The sequence below is a fragment of the Bos grunniens genome, chromosome 5, assembly GCF_055505025.1.
Source record: "Bos grunniens cultivar Pamir isolate PY7600 chromosome 5, Bosgru_T2T1.0, whole genome shotgun sequence".
Lineage (NCBI taxonomy): Eukaryota > Metazoa > Chordata > Mammalia > Artiodactyla > Bovidae > Bos > Bos grunniens.
Window position 1 is genome coordinate 56,740,702 of NC_141169.1, and position 18,482 is coordinate 56,759,183.

The following is an 18,482-nucleotide window of genomic DNA, read 5'->3' on the forward strand; positions in this document are numbered from 1 at the left end:
TCACCGCCCCCACCCCTTCTCAGCTGGTCCAGCCCCCGCACCCCACCCCTACCCCGGCCCCTGCCCCGGCCCACAGAACAGAAGGGGCGCGGCATAGAGAGTTGCATATTTTACTTTATTTTTATTAAATTAAAAGCTACAGTCTGGCGGCGATTCCAGAACGGGATTAGGAGGCTCCTTATAGGGGGCAGAGAAGAGCGGGAGAAAGACTGACAGAGACAGAGACACAGGAGAGAAAGGACAAGGCTAAGGTAGAAGGGGGAATTGATTCTGAAGAACACACGCAGCCGGCTCCAGGGTTGCTTACAGCAGCCTGATCCCTCTCCCTGCCAGAAGTTCAGCAGGGGAGCAGTGTGTGGGGGTGGAAGGTTCAAGAGACCCTCCCTTCCCACCCAGGTCCTTTCTCAGCAGAGTCACTGGAGCACAGCACATACCAGAAAAAGCCAAGGGCAATGGAGGGGGCAGGGCGGCTGGGAGTATGTACACGCGGAGGAGTGGAGCAGAGCCCGGGACAGCGCCTCTGCCAGAAGGGAGTGGCTCACACTGCACTGAAGCACTCGGCCAGTGGGGGGCTGGGGAAGGGATCACCCTCTGCAAACTCCTTCCCTGGTCAGACAGTCCCCTACTAGAGTGGTGAGGGGGGCAGAGGGAGAGAGAACAGAGGCTTCCTTTGGGTCCTACTGGAGAACAGCAGGGGCTTCCCGAAGGGGCTGTCCTTCAGTCATCAGTGATGCCCTTGGCTCTCAGCTCCTCCTGCACCCGGGTCAGGTAGGTGGGGTCCGGGTACCCAAACCTGGGAGCAAAGAGAAATGAGGGTCAGGGTTAGCCCGTCAGGCTTACTCATATTACCCCCATTCTCACCCTCATTCTGGTGCCCCACTCTAGCCCCTCCCCACCTTCCTTAAGGTTATCCAAACCCAAGATAACTGAGCCCAATTCTGCTGATATTTGTAGGTTAAGCTGGGCACATCAGGACCAGGATGATTACAGGAGACACTGGGATGGACAAGATGGTTGAATAGTTTGGGGGTGGTCCTCTCCAGTTAGGAGGCTCCCACAGAGAAGGGGTTCCCTCTGTTGAAATGGGGAGAAGGGGTAGAGCCAAGAGAAGGGAAGAAGGAATGTCGCACAGCTGTGGTCCCCCTGTGCAGCTGGTCTTGTGGTGGATGTCGTTCCAAGTGATGACATTCGGTCTCCCTGTGGTCATGGAGGTGCCAATAGTGAAGGTGAGACGCTGGTCAAACGCCTTGCGGAACAGGGTCAGCACCTTGTTGCCCTCGGGGCAGTCCGGGAGGTAGGCCACCCGAGTGGTGCCAGGATACCGAACTCCTGGGTTTGGGTGTTCAGCCTGGGGGAATGGGGAGGCAGAATGAGCAGCTGTGCATCTTAAGGCCCATGGAGGGTCGTGGTGGCCAGCCTTCTGGCTGTGCACCCCCAGCTAAGGCTGCTGGGGCAGTGACAGCCTTCCACGGAAGGACCAGCTCTAGGGTCTGGGCACCAGAAGCCTGTTTCCAGACAAAATTCTCATCATTCAGAGGTTCTTTCTGCTCTCCCAATCCCGCAAGCAACAAATGGATTCTCGAAACTGAGGGGAGGTAAGCTGGGCCTTACTCTCCAGATAGCTCAGCAGAAATGTAAAGACAGAATCATTTATCTTTCAGCTTTCCCTTCTCCACCTGAAAGCACTCCCAGTGCATTTTCCGCTGTCTAACCTGTTCCATTGCTGTATTTCTCTCCTTCAGAACTCCCTCATCTTCCTGCAAACCGGAACTGGACATTACTCTTTGTCAAGCAGGAAAAGACACCTGTAGGCTCTTGACCATTCCTTTTTAACCTTCGACTGTCAACAAAATTTTCTGTCTCATAAATCTGAAATGGAGTTAACACTCCCAGCACTGTTGAGGGGAGGTCAGACTTTTCCCACTGTGCTGGTCTGCACCTGAGCCGCCATCCTCAGACTTCACCTTTGCTGACAATAGCTGTCAACATCCAAGTTCTTCAAGGAAACAGAATTCGATTCCTTTCTTTCATACCTGATTTTCATGGGTGCCTTGGGGTCGTGGGGATGGAAAAGCTAGGCTTCAAGGGGGCCTCTTGCTCCAGGGCACTGAGCTGAGCAGGAAGGCATCCCAGGAGACAGCACGACTATATCACATCTAACAACCATACTCCCCTCGCACCCAGTTTTCCTAAATCAGAGAACAATCAGAGAACAAGGAGCCTGGGGAAACCAAAGGGTAAGGGCAGCCATAGTCTTCTTACCCCCTGGACACCGGGCGGGAAGACGTACTGGATGACGATGGTGCCGTACTTCTCATAGCTGGGTAGCAGGAGTGTGGCATCTTTAGAGACTAGCATCCGCCCATTCTGGGGCTGGTTGCCCACCAGCTGCCCATAGAAACGGCCACACATGGGGCAGGCCTTCTTCACCTGCAGGGCCCGGGTGATGCAGCCCTCGCAGAACGAGTGCCGGCACTTCTCCAACGTCTTGGCATTCTGGATCTCTCCCAGACAGATGGGGCAGGTGCTCTCCTGCTCTTCTGTCTCTTCCCGAAGGCGGGGAGGAAGGGGAGGGGGCAGCGGAGGAGGAGGTGGGGGAAGCCCCCGGGCCCCTGGGGGCAGGAGTGGGGCTGCTCGGAGAGGGGGCGGGCCTGGGCGGTGCAGCTCAGGGTGCTCCCCTCCACCCCCCAAAGCCAGGCAGCCCATAAGCTCCCCCTGCCTCTGAGCTTTCTTGAGCTCTTTCTCTGCCTCCTTGAGCAGCCCCTTGAGAGCCTTCCTGGCCAGGTAGAGCCCATTGGGAGGAGCTGGGGGAGGGCCCTGAGGGGAAAGCTGGAGAACGTAGATGTCAGAAGTCTCGCCGTCTATGAGAATGGACACGTGGTGCTCCTCCCGAAGCCGGGCCAGCCGGGCAGGGGTCTCCTTGCTCAAGAAGTCCCAAACAGGCTTGGAGACAGTCACTTTGTTCTTGCAGTTGCCTCCACAGGCTGCCATTCTGGACAGGACGAACGACACTGCCCCCAGGGTAAAAGGGACTCAGGGTGGGGGGGTCCCCATTTCACAGATATCAGTGCCTCCTACTTCCCATTCCTTTCCAGTCCTATATTACCTCTACTCTCTCAGAGCCCAACCCCCAACTCCTCCCCCAAGTTCACGTTCTAGTTCCTCCCATCTTTCAAACTCCAGCACCCCCTGAAGTGCTCAGCAAGAGAGCTGCTCTAACTTTATTATTATCATCTAAGGTAAGCATCAGTCTTGGTTCTCCTACACTCCTCCCTAGAGCACAGAAGCATCCTGGCCCTCCCCAACTCTGGACTGGGTTCTGTAAAAGGAAAGGAGATTTCGACCCTCCTTTTTGCTCACTTTGATCCTGAAGAGCTTAGAATTGGCATGCAGGCGCTGTCTGTCCCCACTCCCTACTTGTAGGTTGTGTGACCTGGTGGGTGGAAAGGGAAAGGAGTGGAAAACCCCTTCTCCCATTCCCACATGCCCCCACCCAGCAGCCCACGAGACAGACAGAACCTGGGGGTAAATCTCCTGGGAATGGGATTACTAGAACATGGAATGAAGGAAACCAATTTAAGGGTGAAAGTTGAAGTTTCCATGAAAGGCAGATACCTGGAAAGCCCATGGACGGTGACAGCAGAATTCCCTCTGTTTCCACATTCAGCTTACCAGGACTAGGGGAGGGGGGGAGGGAGGAAGGAGGGGTTAGGATGACAAACATTACCGTTTCCCCCAGTCAGCCCAGAAGCAAACAAAAACTCCTCCTTCAATTTCCTCTCCCTGTCTTTTGCAGAATTTCATCCCTAGCCTCTGGCCAAGTTCCTAAAGAACGAACTTCAACAAGCTAACTTTCCTCTTCCTCAACTCTGGGGCTCTTAAGAAAGCTTAGGGACACAGATTAGAGAAGTCTGGAAGGGAAAAGCCCACACACAGAGAGGTCTGTTTTGCCACCTCCCTCAGATCACAAGGACAAGAATATCTCCTTTGCTCCCCAGCTTCTCGCCCTGCTCCACATTTTGCCAATAATTCAGCTCCTAGTGCTAGGGTGCCTTCCTTAAGCTTTAACCCAGTCCCTTCTGCTGGAGTCTGTTTGGAATGCGGACCAAGTGGCAGAAGCCCCTGCAATAACAAAGTTCTTGCTGTCACCTTTTAGACCCAGCACACGAAGTCCAGGCCTGTCAGCAACCTAGACTGCATTTCAGGAGGGGTGGAGCTCACGCAGGTGATCCATTGGAGCACCCTGATATTCTCCACCACCACCACTCCCTCCCTGCCCCAGTCTTGCTGTGTTCAGCTACAGAATTATCCCTACAACACCTCCAAATTCGGCCCAAATAGAAAGAAGGGCCATTAGTGTGACCTCAATTCCTTGACTGATCCAAAAGGGAGCAGCTCTCCGTTTGTGCCTCCTTCCCAGTCCCCTCAAGGCCAGATGCACCTCAAGATTCAGAAAGCGAAATCAGAACCCTAGAGCCTCGCTCATTCGGTCCATCCAGGTGGAACACCCCCTCCCCATCAGAGTGAAGCCAGGACCTAGGTGTCCTTTGCTCCGAGTCCTGCTGGCACAGGAAAGGGAGGCGGGGCCACAGTTTTTGCTGGGTCCGATTCCTCTGGGGCAGCCCAGGCCGGACACGGGGCCAGTCCCTCCCGCCCGAGAGGGGCCGACGGACAGAGGCAGCCAGGAAAGGCCAGGGTCCCTGGGGGCATCAACGGAGGCATCTGCACCCCTCCCCCCACGACCTCCTGCCAGACGCGACCCGGAACCAACTCCCCGCATCCCCGGCTCGGCAGAGCCCCCGCAGCCCCACCACTGGGTGGGGATGCATGTCGGCCGGATCGCGGGCCCCAGAACCCCCAAATGGAGGCCAAGGCTGGAGAGTAACAGACAGAGGATCGGCGGGGCCGGGCCCGGACCCCCGGCGCCGCGCGCAGGAGAAGGAGACCGAGGAGGGGGCGCAGGGGAAGAGGGAGGGCGCGCGGGGGGTGCGAGCAGGGTCCGGGGGGCGCGCGGTGGGTGTGGGGGGCGCCGGGCTCACCTACCTCTCGTCAGCGCCGCCATTGCCGGTCACATGACTGAGGCTGTTGCTGGGATGACGGTCTGGGCCTTAGCAACAAGGGCGGGGGGGAGACCCCGAGAAGGTGTGTGGTGGGAAGAGTTTGCAGGGGGTGCAGACTGAGGAAGAGGGAATGAAGGAGGATGGCACCCCCTTTCCCCTCCCAGGTGATAATCACCGTTTCCTTTGACCCCCTTCCATCCACAAGCCCCTGCCTTCCGCCCCAAAACAGAAATGGAGGCGCCTTCCCAATCTTTGGAGGCGGGGGTGGTGTCGTGGAGCCCAGGGTAGGAGGTTAAATCCCTTAGAGACGCTACCCTTCTCGCTTTCCCCTCCGGAGAGGGGCCGTCTCCCTGTTCTTTGCCAGCCAGCTGCGTGGCAGCTTCTGGAAGCTGGTGGCAGATGGGTGGGTGAGGAGTGTCGGTTTAGGTAGGTGGGGAAGAGGGGGCAATTTTTCTATGATCCTTTTTCTAGAAAGGCCTTTGAGGAATAGGAGGTAGGAAGAAGAGTCATGGTAAAAAGCATTGGTTCTAAAAAATAAATCCAGGACTAAGACCTTTCCCTTCTTTATTGCTTGCCTTTTCCTAGATTGTTACCTTCTGTCAAACCTGCTCTCAGATGGGTATTGATCTCTGATTTTTCTCTTTACACTGAGGCTGGTGCAGAATGAGAATGTCCCCAAAAATGCCTTGGAGTGATGGTATCAAGTCTATGGTCGAAACAGAGTTAAAAACTCACAAAGCGAGGGGGGTGGGAACAGACCCTCTTCTGCTTCCCACATCAGAGCCAGCAGTCTCCGCCCCCAGTCCAACTCACTTCCCTGGGGCCACATCAAGCCAGGTTTTTCCAACGGTCAGAAGACCTCCTTGGCCAAACAGTACTGGATGGATTTCTCAGACTGGCAACAAGCTCTGCTGATCCACCCACTTTCTTCACTCCCTCTCCAAGCTGGATGGCTGGTCACTTCCTTCTTTACTTTCCCAGGACCCTGATGTACTCTTCCTGTCCTCCACACAAAGGACATCTTTCCCAGGAAGCCTGGGGAAACACTGGATTCCTTCTCCTTTAGCTCCTGTGTGCTTGGTGCTGTTAAGACTCGCTCACCTTTAGAGATGTGAATGTGATCTAGCCCAGAACCCTGGGGAAAGGGGGGGGGGGGCACATCACCTCATTTGTCCCTGGCCCCCCTGTAGCTGACTCATGCAAAACTGGGGAATGTCTTCCATTCCCATGCACACTCCTTGCCACCTTTTAAGCTCACAGCCATCTATCTTGAAACCCACATCCTTAGGGACCCAACACCTTAAAGATCAGAGTTCTTTACTTGTCACTACACCCCTAAGCCCAGGCTTCCAAAAAAGAGGAGTGGGGGAGAAAAAGAATTTCTTTGAAGGAAACTGAGTTCAATAATTTATTTTCCTTATAGTGACAGCAATGGGAGTAAATACATGAGATCTTTTTATTAATAAAACAAAAAAAGATGAAAAACAGAAGCAACAAATGAAAACCATAATGCTTATGAATACATCAGCCAGAAATGGGTCAGAAAACCCATTTCTAAACAAAGTTGCTGGTGTCATGGAGTTTTATTGCATTCAACAAGGGAAAGGTAGACGGTGGAATGAAAAAGATTCATGAGGCTCCTGCCAGGAAAATTTTATAGGGGCTCCAATCCTCAACCGGGGACTCCTCGTTACTTCCTTTGGAGAAGATGGAGGGGCAGGAGGAATTCTCCTTTATGACCTCATGACTTCTTATGAGACAGATCAGTCCAGTCAGATACAGAGGAGAGTCTTTGTATCCCTAGAGGCCACTTGCTGGTACCCCATCTTTGTGTTCCAGAGAAATGCAGAAGCCTCAGGGGAGATGCAGGATCACAAAAATGGCTGCCTGAGCCCCAGAGGAATTGTGGGGAAGGGAACTATCCCAGCTCATCAGGGTCCATTGCATTCTGAGAATATCATGCATCAGCTCAACTCTCTTTGGAGGGAGCTGGGTGACTGAGTTATGGCTCTGACTCCTCTCTGGGGGTGGAGAGTGAAGATGACAAAGAGGGCCATCTGTCCCCTGGGAGACACAGTAGCAGTTAAGATGGACAGAAAAGAACAGAATAACAAATCCAACTGGGAAAAGGGTTTGAGAAGGGGCAGGGGAGGAAGGGGCATACTTTCAGGGAGTGGAGGACGCTCCCCCATGTGAGACTTCCATTCTCTTGAGATGACCAGGGTTAACCCAAGTAGAGGTATTCCCTTCTGCTGGGACTAAAACCTCCGGGATGGCTAGACATGAAGAAAGGAAATTCAACACAGGGAGTGAACCTTACTCCCTTGGCTCATCCGTCCAGCCTCCAGAACTGACCACACCCCCACTGAAGGGATCTGGCCCTAGGAAGGATGTGAGATCCTGGTGAAGAGCAGCATTAGTCAAACAGCTTCACCCAGGATTCAACACTGTGGCCATCTTTAGTGAGGGTAGGTGGAGTGAGGGAAGAGATTGGAGTAGTCAACCCTCAACAGAGACTTCCAATTCCCTAAATAATCACAGGAGTCCTCATAGGTCCCACCTCCACAAGCTGCCAGCCCACCAATCACTCTCCACCCCAGCTGGGTAAGACTGGCCATATCCTAATGTGTGTGTGCATGCTGGCACCCACATCTGTAGTGTCTTGAAAATCTTCCATCCCAGGGCCTATTAGGAAGGAAGCATGCCACAACAAGTTCTATAAAGTTATCAGCAAAATTCAGATACTCTTAGTTCATCCCACACAGCAAAGTGCATCCAGAGTAAGTTGCTTGAGCCAGGTCCATCTGTCCAGTCAGGTCTTGAAGATGGCCAACAACCCCCTTCCCCCAGCTCCTCCTCTGTTATGGAAAACAACAGGACATTTTACAAAGATCAAGGCACTTGGGAGAGAGTCGATAGTAAACACTCTAATGAAGCAAGCGACTTGGTGGGGAAAGGAAAGAGGGAAGGGAGAAAAGGGAAGGAAGGGGAGGGAAAACAATGTATCGGTATTTCTGAGGGCCAAGAAGAGCCTACTCAACAAGATGGAATTATTTGGATGGAAGCAGACTGTAGCCTGAAGTTAGCAAAAGAGGAAGAGAAGTTAGTGGCCAAAACATCCACAATTCCCCCATGCCTCTCAGACCCCAACCACCGGACACATAGAGCAGCAGTCACCATGAAGTCAGGCAGTCTCTTAGGCAAAGATGTTGGTAATAAAATCCAGGAATCGCTTAGCATATTGCTCAGGATGGACAGTAGAGATCTCTGCCCCCGCCTGTGAGAGGAAGGTGTGGAACAGGGTGTCAGTCCCCACAGCCCTCCCCCGCTCCCTGCCCTCCCCTTCTTCCCACTCCCAACCATTTCCATACCCAGCCCTTCACCCTTCTGCCACCCCACTGCTCTGGCACAAGAGGCTCTTGAATAGTCAAGACAGGAAAGGAAAGGCTTCAGGGAACCCTCACCCCATGCTTGACAGTTTTGGCTGCGTGAGCTGCTTTCTTCTTGGCATCATACTGTGTCAGGATGTCAATGAGGCCCATAAAATATACCTCCTTCTGAGGGGCCCCTGGGGAGAGAGACCAGCGATGAAGACCAAGTATAGTCCCAATTCCCTCCCCTCAGGAACCAGTCAGATTTCTTCTGAAAAGCTAACCAGCCTCTCCATCCACCACCCTGGTCTCTGTCCCCCAGGGACTACCCTCCCTGCCCTTAAAATTTCCAGACTCTCTCTCACCTTCAGCACTCCGGATGGCATAGACATCGATGAAGGATTCAAACTCTCCAGGGCCCAGGGGCCGGTGGGAATGGATGTAGCCGCCGATACCCTCAGGGGAAGTGCCATAGGAGCCCACCGGAGCGGGAGGCCCAGTAAGGCCACAGTCCCCATCCCCCTCTGACTCCTCCTCCCGCACCGGCCCGTCCTCCTCCGGCTCAGAGCCCCGAATGATGTCGTGGATACCCAGAAGAAGGCTGTAGTCCATGATCTTCAGCTGCACTAGGAACTGAGACCCCACTGGCAGGTCAGAACCCCCAGGTGGCTCTCTCCATTCCCATGTACCACCCTTATACCTCCCTCTCTGACTATCCAGGGCCCTCCTGGGGAAAGGAAATGTAAATACGGAGGGTTGGGAGCATACCATTGCCCTTTATTGCCTAAATATCCTGGTATCTCAGATCATTGTTTTTTAAAGAATTCTTTTAAGATCATTCTTTCAGTTCATACCAGCCACCCCCTCCAAAGGTCACCTCTAGGTTTTCATGAAAGTCAAAGTTGCTCAGTCTTGTCCAACTCTTTGGGGCCCCACGGACTATACAGTCCATGGAATTCTCTAGGCCAGAATACTGGAGTGGGTAGCCAGTTCCCTTCTCCAGGGTACCTTCTCAACCCAGGGATTGAACCCAGGTCTCCCACATTGCAGGTGGATTCTTTACCAGCTGAGCCACAAGGGAAGCCCAAGAATACTGGAGTGGGTAGCCTATCCCTTCTCCAGCAGATCTTCCCAACCTAGGAATCAAACCAGGGTCTCCTGCTTGCAGGTGGATTCTTTACCAACTGATCAGGGAAGCCCAAATCCCCTATAGGCAGAGAGCCCCAAGGGAAGGGGATGAGTTCCCTCATATTGTAAATGGACAGCTGCCCAGGGGGAAGCAAAAAACAGAAGCAAAGTCATTTCCCAGAGCACCCCAATCATCACCTCCACATCTCTCTTTAGCTTCTCTAGAAAGACTTTCTTCTCCTCTTCACCAATATAAACTTTCTGGTTCTTGTTGAGAAAGTCCATATCCTTAAGCGTGGGCAGTTCCTTAACCTGAGAACAGGTAAAGGGACATCTTGGGAATACAGTCCTCCCCTACCATCTCAGCCAGTGAACCCTGCTCTATGTAGGGCTCAGTCTCTCGCTCTGGGGCCCCTAGGGGAGAGGGGCCACCCCTCTCACTTGACTTTACACTGGGAGGCTGCCCAGAGTCTGTTCTTGCCTCTAGTGGTGACCCCAGACTTAGTCACTGCATCTGTATCCCAAATCACACCCCACTACTTTCTACCTAGGGTTTTCAGTTCACACATTCCATTCTGACTTTTCTTTCTTCTTCTTAAGCACAGACAGCTGGCTTGAATGAAAGCTCAGAATGGGAGGTGGTCAGTGAGCATTTTGCTCTTGAAGTCTGGCATTTTCACCCATTCCCAAATCCAAGACGGTGACAAAAAGGCCCTTCCCACTGCCCCTTCCAAAAAGTCCCTGGATCAGGAAAAGTTTACATTTCTCTTTTTTGGTGGTTTAAGATAAGAATTAATATCCAAGGATCCCTACCTCTTTATCCTAAGAAGATCCCTTTCACCTGCCCTCCCCCACCCCTCACACCCTGTCATCTAGAATTATATCACCTTCTCCTTATCGCTGGCTTCCCGGGACACTAGGGAGCCCTGTGGAGAGATCCAAAGACCAAGTCAGCAGAAAAGGCTAAAGGAACAGTCGGAACCTACCTCCTAAGACAAGTCCTCGAACCCACAGCCTTCTTTCCTTTAAGATGAATCATCCAGTGCCCTCCCTGGCCTTTCCCCGCCTCAGGCCATCAGGAGTCTCCCCTTCGGCACTCGCCTCCTCTCCTTACCTTGAGGTCATACTTCCTGTGCACAGGAAGACGGTGGCTAAACATGTTGCGCATCACGAGCATGTAGCTGTCTTCACTGTCCACGCTAACCCGGTACATCCCCAGGAACTGGGGCAGCAATGTGTTGCCATGACATTTCACAATGTACTGGGGTAGGAGGGAGGGAGGAAGCAGGAGAGATGAACAGCTCAGGGATGGGAATTCAAGTGCTCCTATTCCATAGGGAGCCACAAAACTTCACATAGACAGGTTATAGGTCAGAAGTGGTGTGGGGCTTTCTGAAGATGCCCCAGGTTATCCAGGCAGTTTCTGAATCCTCATCTCCTCTGATTTATCCCAGATGTATATTATCTCTTAAAGTGCCTTCTCTCCTTTGATCTTTATCATTCTTTGAGATGGGGAAGGTAGGTGTTGTTATCCTTGTTTTTGACCCTCTTTATTCATAGAACCAGGAGCAGAAATTACATCAACAGAATGATTTTACCTAGGCTAATATTTCTTGGTGGGCTAGATTCCCACAATAAAAACGTTTGCATGATGGCCTGTAATTTGGATTCCTAAAAAAATCCCCTTTTAAGTGCTACCATCTCTGTGTTGCTGCCTTGTTCTTCATAGCCAACCTTCTCAGAAAATTAGTCAGCTATCAGTCCATTTTCTCTCATTCATACCTCAAACCAATGAAATCAGATTATACTCTCATTTCTCCTTGGAAATTTCTCTATTCTTCACTGCCTCAAATCCCTCAGTTGCCAACTCAAACAGGCATCTTGTCATTGTCATATTTCAACTGGCTGGTACTTGATACTACTGACCAGCCTGAGCTCCCATCACACCACTCCTCTGTCCTCAAATCCTATGTGGAATGAAGTAGGGCATAAATCATTAACAGCATCCAACAGCTCCAACCAAGAAGACCCAAATGTGGTGCTGGCCCTTGGGGCTTCAGCCTCAGCCTCACCGGTCACATGAGGGTAGGAGCTCTCTAGATTTGTCCCCTGGCAAGGACTTCTGGGGCAGAGCTGGGGACCAAGGCCTGGGGGAAGGAGGAAAAACAACCACAACAGAGTCTCTGGGCAGCAGTGACCACGTGGCCTTACTTGGTCCCCATCTCCCCTCCTCTTTTCCTTCCTTGGGGTCGTGGTTGTGGGTTTAGAGAGCCTGGGTAGTCTAGTCACTTGGAGGAGCAGAAGAAAAGGCTTTTGCTCCTTTAAACCTGATGGGAGAGGCCATTTGTATTTGGAAAATGCTCTGTATGTTGGGGACTGCCTGTATTTGAAGATTTATTAAATCTTAGTATCCTATTCTCAACCTCCAAGGTGTATTGATAAATTACTAGTCTGTATTTTTTAAACCTTAAAACTTTTTTTATGTGCATTTCACGTCAACTTTTTTGTAGAGCTATATCAAAAACAACAAACCTGGCCTCACATCACAGTGTACCTCAGAGAGGAGCATTCTGTTATTTTTACAAGGCAGGAGTTAGTGGAGCTGTTGAATTAAACTTGGCAATCATGTTAAAAAAAAAAAACAAAAACATCCCTTAGTCTCTTTTATGGACTCTTTACTTGCCTAAGTTTCTGTCCTCAACCTTCTTTTCATTTCACTCTACATTTCCATAATCTTATCTATATTCATGGTGATAAGTACCATCTACTTACCTGTAGCTCTGAAATCTAGACTATAAAGAAATCTAAAATTAGAAAGATATTTGATTCTTTCTCCCGAACTCCATACCCCAACCACTCACAGGACATCTGTATCTGGATGAACTGTAGAAATCAGAAACTCAACACGCCTAAATCAGAATTGTCTTCCTTCCAAAGACCTGTTTCTTTTCCTGCTTCCCAACGGGGCACCCAGGAATTTGGAGCCCCTTTGCCTTAATTCCTGCAATTCTCCCAAAGGTCTTCCTTTCCACCTCCACTACCATCACCCTTCCAGGCCCATGTCATTTCTCACCTGGACTATAACACTTAACTTCTCACTGGTATCTCCACTCTCAGTATTTCCCCTCTATGATCCATTCTCTAAAATTCTGACACAGGGCTATTTCTAAATGACATATACATCACTCTGCTGCAAACCACCTTTCAGGATAAAGCCCAAACTCTGTGTGGCTTATAAAGCCCTCACTGCCTGGCTCCTGCCTAACTGTCTTTACCTCAATACCTCATCCTGGTCGCACTGAATTTCTTGCAGTTCCGCAACATTAAGCTCATGCATGGCTCTGTGCCTATACAAGTGCTGCTTTCCTTTGCCTAGAGTGCTCTCTTCCACCATGTCCAATGCCTGGTCCCCACTAGTCATGCATGAATCAACTCTAGGATACTCCCTCTAAAACCTCTCCTTGAGCCTGCCAGATACACCCCTTGCTCCAGGTGAGCTGGGATGCTCTTCCTCTACCCACCCAGAGCATTCTATACATACCTCCACTGCCTGCACACATCGTGTCGTGTGTTTAACTAATGCTAGCTTACCAGTCTCTGCCATTAGAACAAGAGATCCTCAACGGCCACAGCCATTTCATTCACCTCTTTCTTTACTGTCTGACATAGGACCTAATAACAACAGACATAGGTTAGCTGTTGAATAACCAAAAACTCTTTTAGAGTCTTTCATTTATTCCTTGCTCATTGATTTTGGTGAGATTTTCCTCCAGTAGAAAGATATTCAGGTCTTTTTTATTCCCAAAATATTCCAGAAACTTCATATTCCAAATTCATTTGCTCAGACAGAATAGCTTCCCTAATCTCACTTAGGGCTGGTTATGATCATGGCTTCTTCCCTCCAATCTATCCCAATGGTATAATCACCGTGGTTTTCTCCCCAAACTGCATTTATTCCTGATAGTACATCTGATGTTGGCACTTCGTCTAACTCTGACTTAGTCTGAAATTTATACTTTGCTATTCACGTACCCTTTTTGTATCTATCAATTCACAGTGGCTTTAGATTAGAAGCACCAAATGAGAAGGAAGATGTCTAAACTCTTATTTAATCAAACACAAATAGGTATGTGAAGGCTCTCTTTTTGAAATGCCTTGTTTTTCAAAAACATGATGTTGAGTGCTATAGGCTATATAGGGAGGAAGAGGGATAGGAAGTCTCCCAAGTGCTCTGAAGCTGAGCAATGAGTAGGGAGGGGAAGGGAAGAGTGAGGCTGAGAGAGGTCTGACCTGGTGGTAGTTGGACAGGTTGCTATGCATGTCAGCAATGTCCTCACTGGATACTTCTTTGATGACCAGAGTCCGATCATAGGAGATAAGGAAGCGACCATCACTGCCTTCACTTTCAGTTGGGGGACTTCGGGTAAGGGATACCTAGGGACACAGAAGAGGCTAGGAGCTCTTTTCCTCCCCCTTTATATATAAATGCATAGGACAGTGGTCAACTGAACACATTTGAAAGTAGATAAAACCTTGGCATAAGAGGATGAAAAAGGGTTCTAAATCCAGTATCCATATATAGACTGAATGAAATGAGCAGCAAAATTTTTAATGCATCTGCATTTCTCCCCAAGGACGGGCTTTATACCTTTCTTCAGATTTTTGAAGATGCCTAACCACAGGATAGTAATGACCACAAAAAGGTAAATAATACCTGTGAAGGTCCTCATTTCTCCAAACATTACTGTTCCAAGGAATCCCCTTGTTAGGGAGAAAGGCCTACTCTTTCCCCAAAATGGACACTCACCAAGTAATCCTGGTCATCAATACCAAATCGATCACGCAGGTTCCTGAAGACTTGGGGACAATATTCCTTGAACTTGAAATGACTGGGCAGATTTTCCCTGCAATAGGGGTTTTTTCAAGATAAGAAAACAAAGTAACAATATTATCTTACATTTATAAAGGGCTTGACAGTTTATAAAACACCTTCACACATATTATCTTATTTGATTCTCATAGAACCCATGTGACGTCTTTTATAAGTGTGTTATTCCCGTCTTATAGAAACAGAGACTGGCTTAGGGTGGCTGAGTGACCTGCTTAAACCACATGACTGGTAAGTGGCTTAAGTAGAGCCAGGATCTACTGCCCATCCAAACAGCAGCATTTCCCAAATCTCAAGCAAGTCAGAGACATCCTTAAATCAGTAACAGGTTTTGAATACTACCTTCTGATATTAGGAGGGCGTATAGGATTCAGGTATTTCTTTCAGGGAGTACCTCTCAGAAGTATGGTAATGACAACTACATGTATTTACACTGTGGAATTTTCAGGCTTGAGGAAAGGAAAACTAGTACATGTAGATAAGTGTGTAGGGAACACTGGAAATTATTTTAGTGGTTTCTTTAAAAAATACTGAATTTCTGCATTGGGAAGAAGTTTAAGCAATAAAGTAAGAACTTGTAAGTTGCCTTCTAAATCTAAAACCTTCAACTCATTCAACCTTAACTCTTAAAATGATTTCTTCTCTTTTCTAGGAAGGCTGACAAAAGAAGAGCAGGGATTCCCACATACCTGTGGAAAAGGTGATTGTTGACCTTGATCTTGGAGCTAGCCTTAAAGTCATCTGGCAGCAGCATCACCGGGGGAGGCACCTGGCTGAGTTCATTGATCTGATCAGTCAGAATAAGAATGGGAAGGCAGTGAGGAGGTGTGTGGAGAGCTACTTATATACTGTCTGGGAAAGAGTCAGAAAAGGGTCACTGGAAGGACTGCTGCTGAAGCTGAAGCTCCAGTATTTTGGTCATCTGATGCAAAAAGACGACTCATTGGAAAAGTCCCTGGTGCTGGGAAAGACTGAGGGCAGAGGGAGAAAAGGGCGTCTGGGGATTAGATGGCTAGATGGCATCACCGATGCAATGAATATGAACATGAGAAAACTCTGGGAGACGGTGGACAGGGAGGTCTGACATACTGCAGTCCATGAGGAGATGACAGACAGGGAGGCCTGGAGTGCTGCAGTCCATGAGATCACAGAGTCAGACACAACTGGGCAACTAAACAACAACCACCTCATTCCTTTAAATACCCTGGTTACGCATATGCCTGACAAAGGTGAGTATATGCTGTCTTCTGCTGCCCAGCGAGGCCTGCAGCAAGCAACCCTCACACATGGCCCCTCACACTCCCGCCCCCGTGGAACTTCATGCTCACAACAGTCATTTTATATTAGGCAAACTCTGTAAGCAACTCTGGATTATTTTTAAAGCTGTGAGAAATTCTAGAAAAAAAAAAAAAAACCCTCAGCAGACTCAAGACATTCAAGACAAACATTTCCATGCTCCATTGGAAACAAAACAAAAGACATCTTCAAAGTACAGAGAGTTAATGGGACTCTGAGGGGTCAACAGCAGCAAGAACGAAATGTCCATATCCTGAAGGAGGCATCTTCTTACAAACAGGATCTGTTCTTCCAGACCACTCTGCCCCAGTTCTCTGAGTAGGTCCCCACCTGCCTGTATGTAAGGTAAGAGAAAAATTTCTGAGGGAATGTGGGCAGGCAGAGGATATGAGCTTGTTTGTTCACTAAAGTAAAGCCAACCCACAGCCCAAAGCATGCAAGCACCACATGCTCTCCTCAGCCCCAAGAATCAGCAGTCTGCTAATATCAGGGTGGAAGGGGGGTTCCTGTACCAAGAAATGCTCAGGAGATGTGCTTTCTCCCCAGTGACTAATAAGGGTGCCACAGTATCTTTCACGAAGCCTTAGTAGTCCACTTCTCACTTGACTCTAACAGCTAGTTTATATGAGCTCCCCACCTGGGCTGTGAGCTCTCATAGGGACCAGTTCTCATCATCTACATCTCTCAGGTGACTAGCACAATGTCTGGCACACAGTGGTCCCCAAGTGTTTATTAACCGAATAAATGGATGCCTTGCCTTTTCTTACTTGATCATTCAACAGAAATTCAGTCTAACCTAAATCCCATACGCTGCCATGAAAAACCAGCTCCTCTCATTCTCAGTAGAAAAAGATAGAACATATTCCTCCAGAAAAAAAAAAAAAAAGAAGAAGCCACTAGAGATTTCCAGCCTAAAATTCAGCTATAGTTCTTCATGGCCCCCTCCTCGCCACCTGCTGGTAAGCAGGCTGACTCATCACTAGGACATATGTTCAAGGAATTTCTCCATTCCAGACCCTTTAAGTAAATGTGTGCTGGCTGGAGGTGGGGTGTTGGGACTAAAGTAGACATATTTAGGGAAGCTGAGGCAGGTCTTCTGTGTAATTTCCCCAATCTTTATCAAAGGAAAACCCTCCTTCTCAAGCTTCCCAAAGGGATGGATGGATGAGTAATAAGAGAGGAAGCCCTACCTCCATTAGCCTTGCCCATACCAAGTGGTGTAGACTGAATACTCTCCGATAAGACATTACCATCCAGGGACCTGGGGACTACAAATGCAAAAGGGAGCTGATAGACCCCATATAACTTCCTAAGCCCCAAACTAAGAATGACAAAAACTGTATTCTTCCCCATCCCCTTCCATCTCCACAACACTATATGATGGCTATAATACAACACTCCATATGACTATAATGTTTCAAGGAAATTGAATTTTTAAAATTTTGGTGTCACATTCAAGATCACTGCACTCCTCCCACTCCAGCCATGAGAAAAGGGAGGGCAATGGCTGTGCTTTCTTCACTTGAGGTATCTTGAGGAACCAGAGATGCGGTGGCCTCTCTGGTCTCCTCCTGATTCCCAAGCCGACCGTCTAAACAGCTCCCTGATTCTAAAGTTCAGCACCATCATGTCCACCAGAACTCCTGAGCCAACTCTTCATTCAAAGATGACCTTCAGTTACATCAAATACCATTACTCCAGCCAGCAAAAGGGTGCAGGTAAGACCAAAGGCTTATACACATCAAGTGCTGACTGAGTGCAACCACTAGGCTCAGGGCAGGGTAGCCTCCCTGAAATGCTGTACCTCTGGAAGGGAAACGGACATGCAGGATTAGAAGATCCAGGAAGCCTGGAGCTTCCCCTCAGAACCAAGGTTCCAAAATCAAGGAAGGCGGCTGGAAAGCAAGGTGCAAAGGAGAGTAAACAAACAGTTACTTCCTTTCAGTTACTCTTCCCGCTCCCCTTCTACGCGCACTCTCTCACCGGGGACCTCACCGCCACCAATCTATTACAGTCACTCCCTCTAAAGTCCTTCCAGATGGAGCCAGGTCCCGGCCGGGCTCCGTGGCCTGGGGCTGAAGCTGGAACTGACTGGGAGGAGGCAGGGAGCTGGATTTCATACGAAAAAGAAGGAAACAGAGTGGAGGAGTAAAGGGCGGAGGAAGAGACAAAGCCTACGTTAAAATAGAAAAAAAAAAAAAGCTTTACAGCAAGAAGGTATGGTGGGGAAGGACACCTGAGGGTAGGTGGGCAGGGACCGGGACAGCCTGGTGGAAAAGTGGCAGCGCGATGGGCTCCGGAAGCGGGAGCCTGGGAACAGACACGCCCGGAGGAGCTGAGGGGTTAGGACAGGGCCACAGCGGGGCCGGGGCAGGGTCTCACCGAATGGGCTACGCCCCACAGGAACACGCCCACCAGCGGGTCGGCCGCCCGGAACACCTTCACCTTCTGCTGCACGAAATGCTTCTTCTTGGTTTTGGAGGCGAAGCCGAAACCCGCGCCGGGGGCCGCTGTCGCCGCCGATACAGCGGTCGGCGGGACCGAGGAGGACGCCATAGTCTCCCGGGAACCCGACCGAGTGGAAGCTTGAACCGTCTGCGATGCAGGTTCCCGACCCCGGAAGCGGCGCTCACCTGCGCCGCCGTCACGTGACCGGAGGCTGGCCCGCTGGCGCGAGAGCAGGGCGGGGTAGGTTGACTCCGCCCCCTGCTGGTGGCCCGCGCGCCCCGACGCCTGCGC

General features: G+C 50.1%; 2 protein-coding genes across 8 annotated transcripts; both read right to left on the reverse strand.

The window, feature by feature from the left end:
* Positions 1-96: 96 nt before the first annotated feature.
* DTX3 (deltex E3 ubiquitin ligase 3) lies at positions 97-5,078 on the reverse strand. Of its 6 annotated transcripts, none has more exons than XR_015163870.1 (6): positions 5,044-5,078; positions 3,616-3,677; positions 3,361-3,433; positions 1,713-2,992; positions 1,131-1,348; positions 97-793 (listed from the first exon to the last, which is right to left on the reverse strand). XR_015163870.1 is itself a non-coding variant. In XM_086400343.1 (6 exons), exons 3-6 carry the CDS (start codon positions 3,387-3,389, stop codon positions 718-720), a joined length of 1,053 nt encoding a protein of 350 aa, XP_086256469.1. In that variant the 5' UTR covers positions 3,390-3,433; positions 3,616-3,677; positions 5,044-5,078; the 3' UTR covers positions 97-717. The 6 variants fall into 6 exon arrangements, 4 of the variants coding, with proteins under 4 accessions (XP_086256469.1, XP_086256470.1, XP_086256467.1 ...); XR_015163871.1 differs by having other exon boundaries at positions 1,713-3,011; XM_086400343.1 differs by having other exon boundaries at positions 2,263-2,992.
* Positions 5,079-6,455: 1,377 nt separating this feature from the next.
* PIP4K2C (phosphatidylinositol-5-phosphate 4-kinase type 2 gamma) lies at positions 6,456-18,393 on the reverse strand. 2 transcript variants are annotated; one of them, XM_086400340.1, is made up of 11 exons: positions 18,126-18,393; positions 15,137-15,234; positions 14,367-14,463; positions 13,850-13,993; positions 10,674-10,820; positions 10,447-10,485; positions 9,758-9,871; positions 8,797-9,064; positions 8,525-8,628; positions 8,238-8,337; positions 6,456-7,918 (listed from the first exon to the last, which is right to left on the reverse strand). In XM_086400340.1, exons 1-10 carry the CDS (start codon positions 18,297-18,299, stop codon positions 8,257-8,259), a joined length of 1,266 nt encoding a protein of 421 aa, XP_086256466.1. In that variant the 5' UTR covers positions 18,300-18,393; the 3' UTR covers positions 6,456-7,918; positions 8,238-8,256. The 2 variants fall into 2 exon arrangements, with proteins under 2 accessions (XP_086256466.1, XP_086256465.1); XM_086400339.1 differs by having other exon boundaries at positions 6,456-8,337.
* Positions 18,394-18,482: the final 89 nt, after the last annotated feature.

Excerpts from the sequence above, each read along its gene's own strand:
- PIP4K2C (XM_086400340.1), bottom strand. The coding sequence starts at position 18,299 with ATGGCGTCCTCCTCGGTCCCGCCGACCGCTGTATCGGCGGCGACAGCG. Across the intron at positions 13,994-14,366 it reads TTGATGACCAGGATTACTTG|GTATCCCTTACCCGAAGTCC; the intron begins GTGAGTGTCCAT and ends CTGTGTCCCTAG. Across the intron at positions 8,338-8,524 it reads CCAAAACTGTCAAGCATGGG|GCGGGGGCAGAGATCTCTAC; the intron begins GTGAGGGTTCCC and ends TTCCTCTCACAG.
- DTX3 (XM_086400341.1), bottom strand. The coding sequence starts at position 3,389 with ATGCCAATTCTAAGCTCTTCAGGATCAAA. Across the intron at positions 2,993-3,360 it reads CTAAGCTCTTCAGGATCAAA|AATGGCAGCCTGTGGAGGCA; the intron begins GTGAGCAAAAAG and ends CGTCCTGTCCAG. Across the intron at positions 1,349-2,262 it reads TCCCGCCCGGTGTCCAGGGG|GCTGAACACCCAAACCCAGG; the intron begins GTAAGAAGACTA and ends CCATTCCCCCAG.